The 12,645-nt window shown below is 37.5% G+C and overlaps 1 protein-coding gene across 1 annotated transcript in view; it reads right to left on the bottom strand.

Moving 5' to 3' along the window:
• Positions 1–4,261: 4,261 nt before the first annotated feature.
• Positions 4,262–12,645, bottom strand: part of SLC38A6 (solute carrier family 38 member 6) — a 66,362-nt gene continuing 57,978 nt past the window's right edge. Inside the window, 1 exon segment of the mRNA XM_006185725.3 lies at positions 4,262–12,533. Within this exon segment, the coding sequence (XP_006185787.2) occupies positions 12,453–12,533 (81 nt within the window). The 3' untranslated portion in view covers positions 4,262–12,452.

Genomic DNA, 12,645 nt, shown 5'->3' with positions numbered 1-12,645 from the left:
TTAACACAGTCAGAATTGACCATGTATCTACTATGAGCAGAACCTTTCTGCGGGAAAAACTCCAGCAGTTGGTTATACGTAATTATTAGCATGATAGTTAAGCACACTGGCTTTATAGTCAAATGTTAATTTACATTCTGCATGAGTGAGCCTGGGCAAGTTACTTAACTTCATACTCTCTCTAAACTTTAATTTCTACCCTATTGAATGTGGGACTATAACTGTACCTACCTCAGATCACATGAGATAATGCGCTTGGCATAGTGCCTGGCCCATACGTACAAGGGCTTGCTCATCGTTGTCATTTACTTTACAAGACTGATGGCCTTCCACTCATGTAGAATACCAAGCTCTCTCTTAGATTTGGACACAGAACCAAGTTAAAAGCACTAGGGAACTCTAAAAATGGTCTTCACTCTTTCCCTGTGGAGTGCCCTTCCCTAGAGACCCCACTTCCTTTGATTCCTACTATCACGGTCCGAGTAGAAGTGGAGTTAAGGGGTTCTAATCCAAATACAAAACACCTCAGGTTTATATAAGGCAAGCTGTGGGAGCCCAGGTTCTGAACTACCAGGCTTGGTTCTAGAGGACCTGGGAAGATGTCTGCAAGGGGAAGTGTTAGGAAATGTAGAGCTGTCACAACCTCTGAGATCCACTTCTTTGAAGGTTTGATCTTTTGTCTTTTAAAAAGAGTTATTTCCCTACAAGCACAATGGATGACTAGTCAAGGCTGAACCCTTCAGTCAATGAAAGGACACTTTATTGCCACTGAGTTGTCAAAGTTGCCTGCACTTTGAGAGTCAGGTTAAGTGGGTTTAATCACATCCTCATCTAGCTATCTCTCTTTCACCTCTTCTTCTGCCAACTCATTCTCATAGGGTCTCACCATTTTTGTTATTGTTAAACTAAGGTGAAATTTATGTAACATGAAATTAACCATTTTAAAGTATATAATTCACAGGCATTTAAGCACTGTCACATTGTTGTAAAACTGTATAGGGTCTCACCTTTGATCCCCAAACAACTGATCAAGGCATTTTCCTAAACAAAAACATTGAAGGTACTTCCCTTACTAAGAGAAATTCTGGTGTCAGCTGCCTCACCCCCATCCTGCCCTAGCGCCCCAACTTTCCTTAAACCTTGTTCTTCCACGGATACAAGTCTTTTCTATATTTGAGGGGAAGATGCCAGATGCCATCAGTTTCTTATCCTTTTGGAGAAAGGGATATAATTTGTTTAAAAAAAAAAAAGCTGTGAAATATTTAATAGATTTGTTTACAGAAGGTGATATTTACAAAAATAATTTTTAGCTTTATTTACTACTTAATGGAATATCAGCAACTTACTTGCAAATAATTCAGCAAGTATATACATATACATACACATATATATATGTATATATAAACAAAATGAACAAATGTTAAATTTTAGTGGTTGGTACATGGTAATATTATTCCAACTGATACATATGTTAAGGCTGGGTTGAGTAAAACTCATGGAGCAGAGCTTTTTTGATTAGATAGTTTATAGAAAATGGTATAAAAATTTGTTACATACTAAGTTTTAGGACATACTTGGTGTCAGCCGCAGTCCTTACGCCAAATTATTCAAATTAACCAAACCTGTTAACAGATCCAAGGACCGATTGGTCCTTCTGAGACAATCCTATTAGAGAATCCCAGAAGAGCAAGAGCAATGGACGCATCCCTCCTAAGAATATCACGCACAGGTCACCTCCTCTCCTGGGAACAGCACACATGCAAAGTGGACAACGCTCACGACAGCATTCATCAGAGCCATAGGAAAACCCCACGAACACAGAATGAAGTAAGGTTGAACAAATATCTGCTGAGCACCAGTTTAGTGAACTGATGGTGCTAGGTATTGTGCACATGCTGAAATGTACAGGATATGGTTCCTGTTTTGGGGTTAATTACAACTGGATCAGGGAGAGAATGTGTTTAAATGTGAAAAGCTAAATAGCACCACAACATTTAAAGGGCAATTACTCCATTGTTGGTGGGAATATATATAAATTAGTAAAACCTTTAATGGAGGGCATTTAGTAACATCTATCAAAATTAGAAATGCACGCACATAACCCTTGGACTCAGAATTTCAGTTAAATGGGTAGAAATGTATCTTACAGATACATTTATGTATGTGCTAAATGATATAATATATATAATAGTATAAAAATAATAATTGAAGCATTATATAAAACAGCAAAATTTCTTAAAAAATTTAAAACCCTAAGTATGCATTGATAGAAAACTGGTAAATTAATCTATGGTACATGCATTAATGAAAAATTATGTAGCTGTTAAACAGAGTTAGGTGGCTTTATAGGGACTGATACAGAATAATCTCTAAAATATAATGTTAAAGCAAAAATAAACAACTGGGACTACATCGAACTTAAAAGCTCTGAGCAACAAAGGAAATAATCGAGGAAGTAAAAAGGCAACCTACAGAATAAGAAAATATTTACAAACCATATATCTGATAAGGAGTTAACACCCAAAATACATATAAACTACTACAAATTAATAACAAAAAAACAAATAGCCCTATTTAAAAATGGGCAAAGGACTTGGAGACATACAAATGGGCAATGAACATATGAAGAGATGCTCACTAATTATCAGGGAAATGCAAATCAAAGCCATAATAAGAAATCACCTCACATCTGTTAGGATGGTCATTATTTAAAAAAATAGAAAACATCAAATGTTGGTAAGGATGCAGAGAAATTGGAATATTGTGCATTGTTGGTTGATGGGACTGTAAAATGATGCAGCCATTATGGAAAATAGTATGAAGGTTCCTCAAAAAATTAGAAATAGAATCACCACATGATATAGCAATGCTACTTCTGCGTATTTATTCAAAAGAACTGAAGGAGATATTTGCATTACTATATTCATGCCAGCATAATACACAATAGCGAATAGGTGGAAGCAATTTAAATGTCCACTGACAGATGAATGAATAAAAAATTGGGGTGCTTATACACAATGGAGTATCATTCAGCCTTTAAAAGGAAAGAAATCAATAAACCTCCTAGAAGAAAATATAGGCAAAACATTATCTGACATACATCTCAAAAATGTTCTCCTAGAACAGTCTACTCAAGCAATAGAAAAAAAAGCAAGAATAAACAAATGGGACCTAATGAAACTTACAAGCTTCTGCACAGCAAAGGAAACCATAAGTAAAACAAAAAGACAACCTATGGAATGGGAGAAAATTTTTGCAAATGAAACCAACAAAGGCTTGATCTCTAGAATATATAAGCAGCTCATATGACTTAATAAGAAACAACCAAACAACCCAATCCAAAAATGGGCAAAAGACCTAAACAAGCAATTCTCCAAGGAAGACATACAAATGATCAATAGGCACATGAAAAAATGCTCAATATCACTAATGATCAGAGAAATGTAAATCAAAACTATGATGAGATATCACCTCACACCAGTCAGAATGGCCATTATTCAAAAATCCACAAATGATAAAAGCTGGAGAGGCTGTGGAGAAAAGGGAACCCTCCTACACTGCTGGTGGGAATGCAGTTTGGTGCAGCCACTGTGGAAAACAGTATGGAGATTCCTCAAAAGACTAGGAATAGACTTACCATATGACCCAGGAATCCCACTCCTGGGCATATATCCAGAAGGAACCCTACTTCAGGATGACACCTGCACCCCAATGTTCATAGCAGCAGTATTTACAATAGCCAAGACATGGAGACAGCCTAAATGTCCATCAATGGATGACTGGATAAAGATGTGGTATATTTATACAATGGAATACTACTCAGCCATTAAACCTGACAACATAATGCCATTTGCAGCAACATGGATGCTCCTGGAGAATGTCATTCTAAGTGAAGTAAGCCAGAAAGAGAAAGAAAAATACCATATGAGATCGCTCATATGTGGAATCTAAAAAAACAAACAAACAAAGCATAAATACAAAACAGAAATAGACTCATAGACATAGAATACAAACTTGTGGTTGCCAAGGGGGCAGAGGGTGGGAAGGGATAGACAGGATTTCAAAATCGTAGAATAGATAAACAAGATTACACTGTATAGCACAGGGAGATATACACAAGATCTTATGGTAGCTCACAGAAAAAAATTTGACAATGAATACATATATGTTCATGTATAACTGAAAAATTGTGCTCTACACTGGAATTTGACACAACATTTTAAATGATTATAAATCAATAAAAAATGTTAAAAAAATAAAAGGAAAGAAATCCTGCCATATACTACAACATGGATGAAACTTGAAGATATTATGCTAAGGTTAAAAAGTCAGTCACAAAAGGACAAATCCATGATTCCATTATATAAGGTAGGTAAAGTGGTCAAACTCATTTTACTTACAGAAAGTAAAATGGTGGTTTCTAGGCTGGAGGAGGGGAAAATGGGAGTTTTTGCTCAATGGGCATAGAGTTTTAGTCATGCAAGATGGGGATCTGCTGTATAGCAATGTACATATAATTAATAATGGTACTTTAGACTAAAAAGTTTGTAAAGAGGGCAGATTTCCTATTAGGTGTTTTTTTAACCATAACTTAAATACATACATACATATCTTTATATAGTTCTAAGTGAAAAGAAGACAAAGAAAACTACAGGTAGTGTGCCAACATTTGTGTGTGTGCATATTCTATATAAATATATGGTTAAGTAGGCTTAGAACATATTTGCAAGGATACAGAAACCTGTAAGAGTGGCTGCTTCCAAAGAGGAAAACCAGGAGCTTGGGGCAGGAGGAGGGAAGCAATTTCATAAATTTTGACTTTGTATCACGTGCATATTACCAATTGAAATATGAAATACAAAAGCAATGTTTGAACACAACAGGAAATATATTACAAGACACTAATGATATATACCAACAGAATCATAAAGATAATAAGGGCTAGGTTGGGTAGAGGATGAAGTATTTACAAGGTGGGATTTGATCTGGGTCTTGGAGAATGGGAAGTATCCAGACAGAGGAGAGCAAGGACATTCTGGGTGTCTATGTGGAAGTCCGAGTTGGGAGAGAAGGACAGTGGGAGTAAAAATGTGGAAGCAATGAAAGGCAAACCAAGTGCCAGACAGCAGAACAGCCCCAGTGTAGAGTAGAATGCAGGTAAGAAAATGATGAAATGCAGTTGAGTGCATGAGGCAGGGAAGTCATATTATGAAAGCAGGATTCCAAGGAGACAAGCGGACAGCAATAGATGGAATGGATGGGAAGCCAGACACCTGCTAGAAGCACTCCAGTGGCTGTGCATTAAAATCATCTGGGAGGCTTTAAAAGTAGGTATTAATGCCTGGGCCCTTCCCTCCAGAGATTCTGATTTAATTGATTTGGGATGGAGTCTGGACATTGTCATTTTTTAAAGCTCCCCAAGTGATTCTAAAGAGACTTGTGTTGAGAATCACTGCAATAATCAACAGGCACAAAGAGACGAAGTCTCATATTCAGGTGCCAGCAGGAGGCTGGGGATAGGATAAAAGCAAATGTAGGAGACATGTCAAAGGAAGAGCTGATATGGTGACAGATGGGAGGTAAAGAGTGAAAAGATATATATAGTCTGTTAGGTTCCTTTGTGTTCATTCAACAAATATTTATTAAGCCATTCCCAAGTGCCAGGTATCATTCTAGGGTCTGAGATTTGGTGATGAACAAGACAGACGATTCCCAGTTCTTACGAAACTTGTAGTCTAGTGGACACAGATACAAGCAAATAAACTTGATTTCCAGTAGTGTCCTGTATAACAGGGTAGAGTTATAAAGCATGACTGTACGTTGGGGGCTGCTTGTTTACATCAGATAGTCAGGGAAGATCTCGCTGAGCGTGTGATATTTGAGCTGAGGCTTGAATGATGAGGAGCGAGGCTTGCAAAGGTCTTTGGAGTGAATGTTCTAACAAGGAAAGACAGTAAACACATGGGAACAAGTTTGTTGTGTCCAAGGGACAGACCTGCCTGTGTGCTGAGAAGAGTGAAAGACGGATACAAGTGGAGGTCAGAGAAATAAGCAGGTAGACAAAAGAGGGCCTCGCAGGCCATGGCACAGTGAGGTGGGACACCGTGGGAGGAAAGTAAGCAGGGTAGTGACAGGATCTGATTTACATCTTGAAACAACTACTTTGGCTGCACTCTGAAAATGGATTGCAGGTGGCAGGAATGGAAACAAGAAAACTAGCTGGGAGGTTAGATTAAAATAGTGGGGCCACTGACAGACATGGGGAAACTGCAGAGGGGAACAGATCTGAATATGTTGAGCTTGAGGTTACTGTGCAGCATCATCCAAGCAGAAATGTCCCAGAGCAACTAGAAATATGAGAAATAGGTGAGATTTAGGTTGTACCTACTAGCTGGGGAGCTACTTCCGAGGAGTCTGAAGAAAAGCAGGTTAGATGACACTATAGGAATCTAACAACGTTACCCAAAGAGGAAATTAATAAGACTTGGAAGAAAGGTTTCTAGTGGTGGGCCGGAGGGTTCTGTAATTAAGTCTTGAGTCACTGAACATTTTTATCGGTGAATGGGATGAAGACATGGCAGGATAATGAAGAATGTCCAAAAGCAGGGAAAAGTAACTGAGGCACTAGAATCAAGAGTCAAAAAAAATCTCACCTGCTGGAAGGATGGGCTGACGCTAACAAGATGGTATTCAAACAGATACACAGACAGGTAACGGGGGGGGGGGTGTGTGTGTACAAGGCGCTTTTGTTGACCACATACTTTATAAGCCTAGCGTAACGTCACTGTGAAAAAGCTGATGTAAAGTCAGAATATCATAATATTTATTACAAAACTACAAAAATTACTCTTCTGGGGAAGAATATATCAGTAGTGAAAACAAACCGCATTGCTCAGGATTATTTCTAGAACACTATTTTCCGGTCAGGCTGCTGACCAGGCGGCTGAAGGGAGAAGAGATATGCGGTTCGGAAACTACATGATCTGAGGAACAGTCAAGTAATGAAACTGTTCATATATTCAATTCAGTGCTCAAGCTTTTCCCAAATATCACATAATCTAACTTACAGACACAAAGTGTATTTCCCCCAGTGAAGAGAAAATTCAGTCTTCAAACATTGAAGGTCTTCAGAGGATTAAGAGAATTAAAGAAACTTGTCCAAAATTAGAAAAGGTAGAGCTAGGATTTGAACACAAGTAAGTTTGACTCCAAAACCTTTAATATGTGTATATTTATCTTTGTGTACATATATATGAAAAAAATACATAAATTTTCCATTGAGTCCAGCAGTTTCACATATAAGTCTACCTGAAAAGGTTCAGTCAGAAAAAATCCAAGGAGTATCTAAGCTTTTTTTCAGGCAAGAAATGTGCCTTATTTACCTTCACACCTTTAGGACCAGCAAGACTCCTAGTACATAATATGTGCTCTGAAACTGTTTGCTCAGCCCCTTTGCTTGTGTTGTGCATTAGTTCACTGATCAACAAAAAACATATACACATGCACCCAAATGGGAAATACTTCTCTGCAAGTCTTTTTCCTTCATAGCATTCCATATCAATGCTTTCTAATCCATCTGTCTTTTTTCCCTGGCAACTCAATTTCCCTCTCCACCCACTTACTCTGTCCCACAGGCGAATTAACTTCTCACTCCCACCTGTCCCCCTGGCCATCAGCCAAGATGAGTCTTCCTGCTGCTCATAATTGCTCATCCTGATTGACAGCCTGGCAAACGAGGACACTGGATCATGACGATAGCAAAAACATAGAGTGTTTAGGAAGGGTGAGAAACAAAGAACTCTGATCACAATGAAGAAACCACATCCACAATATCTTTACACATCTTTCATCAAAATTTTGTTTTCCCATTTTTCTACTTCATTATGGAAAGATTATATGTAGGAGGATTGTGATAGAAAGATGAATAAATTATGTGTTTAAATTAGAAAAGCTAATTTCTTAGGACGACAGAAGGTTCTGAGAAATTCTTAGACCAAAAATTATGACATCTAAAATCTAGGCAGAGTAACTTGCAGGGAACAAAGTATGTTTCCAATAGGGGTAATTCTAACACAGCCAGAGTATTGTCAACATGCCAAGAAGAAAAACAGGTTAAAATTATTTGAGTTCTTTTGCTTCTAGCATCTATTTCCCATTTCCATACACTGTACTGGCCGTATCAGTACTGGAGACAGCCCAAATGGAAATACTCTGCACACTCAGCTACCCATAGATTATTTAGTAGCCTGACCCTGCAAATACACAGGGCAGACGATGGAGAAGAGAAAAACCTGTTTACCCTAAAAAGAGATCCTCCAAATTCATTAACTTCCCATACAATGCTCATCATTTCATTTGTGCTCACATAACCTTATCCCTAGGCGCTGAAATGAATGGCTTCAGGGTCAAATGGCTACAGCACTTCCCCCGATGGGGGAATACATACCTCAAATATAAAATTGCATTGGTGCAAAGGACACATTGAGAAAGAAGTGACTCTTTCCCACCAGATCTCTGCTCACTTCACCCACCACCCATTACCCCCTAAAATAGGGAAGAAAAAAGTTCTTCTGCATACCAGAAATTGACAATTGTAACTGACTATAGACTTCAGTACAAAAATATAAAAAATATTTTTAAAAGTTCTTAGAGGTGGATGATTTATATATAGGTAAATATAGAACACAAGATTTTGCAAAGATAAAAATATTTTTTAGGAGCACTTGAAGGCCAATGATTAGCTCAGTTTATCAAGAGGCATGTGTAAGGTTTACCTGAAAATGGGTGGTTTCTCTTTGCTTCTCCATTGGTGAACATACCAAGGTACTAAACTTAAATTTAAAAGGCACCATGGTCACAACATTGTAAAATGATTATAAATCAATAAAAAATGTTAAAAAATAAATAAATAAAAGGCACCAAGGTAGGAAGAAACACTAGAGTACAGGAGCAAAGCCAGAGAGGCTGGGGTGACCTGGTAAGTTGCTACCCATCAAATGCCATTAGGAATTTCCCCCAGTGGGGGAATACACAGGACTTTCAAGACTTCAGTTCTACACCTAGATTGTGCTGACTTTCAGATTCTACTTCTAGATGGAAAAGGAAAAAAACAACAAAGATTTCCAGACCTTGGGTGTTTAAAGGGCCTTCACACAGTAAATCAACCTACTGCTGTCTTGTTTTCTCCGCAGCCAGACTGAAATAATACAGCACCAGCAGAGGTGTGAATTACCCCCATTCATCTTAATGGAGTGTTAACTTCAAAGGCTTGTTTTAACCATTTAAATGCTAAGCTCATGAGTAAACATTCTGTTAAAAAAAAGTACAATTTAAACATTCACCCTCAACATACGAAAGTAATTTATATTCTCAGCACTTCGTCTTCTAATTTAGCAAACAAGTCTCCAAGTGTTAGAAAAATATATATTTTGTGCTTTACTTAGTTTTATTTTAAATAGTTATTACCTAATAAATTATGAACATTAAGCCTATAATGAGAAGGCCTATATTTCCTGAGAAAAATGCTGAGGAGTCCTTGAACAAGGTTTTCCTTGAAATTCTGGTGAAGGGGGCACTGCTGTTACCAGTCATCTTACTAGTTTCCTCCAAACTCACAGGGAAAGTGGAAACTCCAGACAGGCAACTAGATAAGGCAGAATATTAAGGTAAAACAAAAGCAAACACTTCTGCAAATATTTTCTGCTGATAATAAGTTTTGCACAGTGTTCAATAGGTTACATGTCCCTCTGCCAAACCTCCCAGGATCCCACCCCATGAGCAGGTGACAAATGTATTAATTGATGCCCAGCTGTCATCACACTGAACATTTGCCCCAGGGGGCATCCTTGCATCTGTTGCAGATTTAGGGTTATTTTAGTATTACTGGGACTAGATTTATTTTAGCAGCTGAACACCTATTTGTATTTTGGATCTATAATTTCATAAACAGAAAAAGAGTGCCCAAGAATTAGCCAATAGATGGGCTTTAGCTGACCTGAAGCTACACGGGAGGCCAAGCCTGGCTGTGCCCCTGGGACCATGCTAAGTGCCTAGTTTCAGGAAGGCATTAGGAGGAGAGTACAGCTGGGGCAGAAATGTGGGAAAGCACTAAAAAGAGTGCACACGGGGCCAGTTCTCCTGTGAATGAAGGCTAGAAGAAGGTTCTAAACGTCTTAGTTGTACAAGATGGAAGATGAAGAAATTTCATGTCCCTGACTGAAAACAAATTCATTTTACAGGTCCAGATGAAGGGATAAAAGAAAGAAAGGGGATAAATACCTAATCTATTAAGAGAGCCTGTTTTGGTCTGCACCTAATTTATACAAGGTCATTTAATCCTCTGAACACAACCCTGTATAATTGGTATTAACTCCATTTAATACCTATGTGAAAGTGGAAGCTTTGAGAGGTTAAGCAGTTCGCCTAAACTCACTGAGATTTTCATCTCAGCCTTCCTAACCCCAAAACTTGGACATTTTCCATTACTCCATGCTGCTCTCAAGTTGCTGAAGAAGTATCTTAACTCAAAAGAGCAGCTCAGTTGTCAAATTTTTAGCCTATTTCCTAAGTGGGAAACAAGGGGGCACCTGCAGAAGTGTGTATTTCCATATATGCAAATTGACACTTTGCATGCAATTTCCTACTTTACATGTGCACAGGGGTAGGATTACATTTTTAAGATACACCCTGGTTTTGGAAGGCTGCTAACAAGGTATCCTTTCCATAGAACACTCCTGGAGGGGAGGGATCTGGCTGCTGGTCTCCAACCAGAAATAAGTCACATCAACGGGAAGACAGGAATGATCTATAACTTCCAAACAAAATAGAATAGAAATCATCAGTATTTGTCTCTGTTTGCTAAGTAGAAAGTCACATGTTCTAGTGACAAATGAGAAAGCTCAGAGAACTTTCAAATCCACAGCCAATCATCGCAGCTCTATCTTATACTGCACAACAGAGGAAAATCACAAAAGTTTCTTAGTCAGGATTTGGAGGCAAGGCAACACAAACAAACAAACAAACAAATAAAAAAACCAAGTGGCATAATCTCATAGTTTTGTTTTTAGTGAGCAATGTTGACATTAACCTACACATTAAGATTCAATTTTGTATGTAAACAATGTACTGATTTCTTAAAAAAAACAAAGAAACATTGACTCAATATATTTAATAATATTAAAAAATTATCTGCAAAAGACACTGTTAAGAATGAAAACACAAGCCAATGACTAGGAGAAAATCTTTGCAAAACACATTTATGATAAAAGACTAGTATCTAAACTATACAAAGAATGCTTAAAATTCAACCACGAGAAAACAACCCATTTTAAAAAATCTGAACCTCACCAAAGAAAATATACAGATGGCAAATAAGCATATGAAAAGATGCTCAACATAATAATTCATTAGGGAAATACGAATTAAAACAACAAAATACAATTACACACCCATTAGAATGGCGAAAATCCAAAACACTGACAACACCAAATGCTGGCGAGGATGTGGAACAATGAGAACTCTTCATACATTGCTGGCAGGACTGTAAAATGTTACAGCCACTTTGGAAGGCAGTTTAGCAGTTTCTCACTAGACTAAATATTCTACCATATGATATAGCAATTGTGCTCTTTGTATAAACCCAAATAAGCTGAAAACTTATGTCCACACAAAAATCTGCATACAAATGTTTGTAGCAGCTTTATCCATAAATGACAAAATTTGGAAGCAAACAAGAAGTCATTCAACAGGTGAACGGAAAAACAAACTGTGGTACATCCACACAATGGAGTATTATCAGTGATAAAAAGAAATGAGCTATCAAGATACGAAAAGAGACATGGAGGAAATTTAAATGCATATTGCTAAGTGAAGACAGTCTGAAAGGTTAGAGCTGAATGATTCCACTAAATAACATTGTAGAAAAAGCTCCTAGAGCTCATGGCTTTTTTGGAGACAGTAAAAAGATCAGTGGTTGACAACGTCTGCATCAAAAGTAAACCCTAATGTAAACCATGAACTTAAGTAAATAACAATGTATCAATACTGGCTCATCAAGTGTAAGAAATGCACCTCACTAATGCACGATCTTTGCCAGATGGGAAAATATGGGTGTCCTGGGAATGAGGGGATATATGAGAACTCTGTACTTTCTGCTCAATTATTTCAGTAAACATTAAAATTACCCTAGAAGATAAAGTCTATTAATTAAAAAAAAAAACCCACAACAAAAGATGCTCAACATTTTTAAGCGCATTTTGAGTTTGTTTCTTATTTCGATTAAAACCACTATGTCTACTTTCCCTTACTCACTCCCATTTTGTTGTGCTTTTCTGTTAATGTTTGCAAAAATGTCAAGCCCTACGAAGAGGATTCATCCAAGGTGCCTTCCAGAATAATCCCTTTTTTGCATAGGGAGGTAACTTACTCTTCATGAGAAGTGGGAAAATATTTTTTCATTTAGTAATCCAATTAAAAATAATGAGTGCTAAACTAAAATTACCAACCAAAATACCAAAGATGAGCAAAACAAACGCCTGTGGAAATAAGGAAAAAGATAAAGAAGAATTAGAGTATTTTTTTAAACCTCCGCCCTCTCCAATAATGTAGGTTAACAGTTCAAAATACATTAACTTTCTTCACGTAGTT

This window comes from Camelus ferus, chromosome 6 (genome assembly GCF_009834535.1).
Source record: "Camelus ferus isolate YT-003-E chromosome 6, BCGSAC_Cfer_1.0, whole genome shotgun sequence".
In the NCBI taxonomy this organism is placed as follows: Eukaryota; Metazoa; Chordata; class Mammalia; order Artiodactyla; family Camelidae; genus Camelus; species Camelus ferus.
This window is presented reverse-complemented; position numbering and strand designations above follow the sequence as displayed.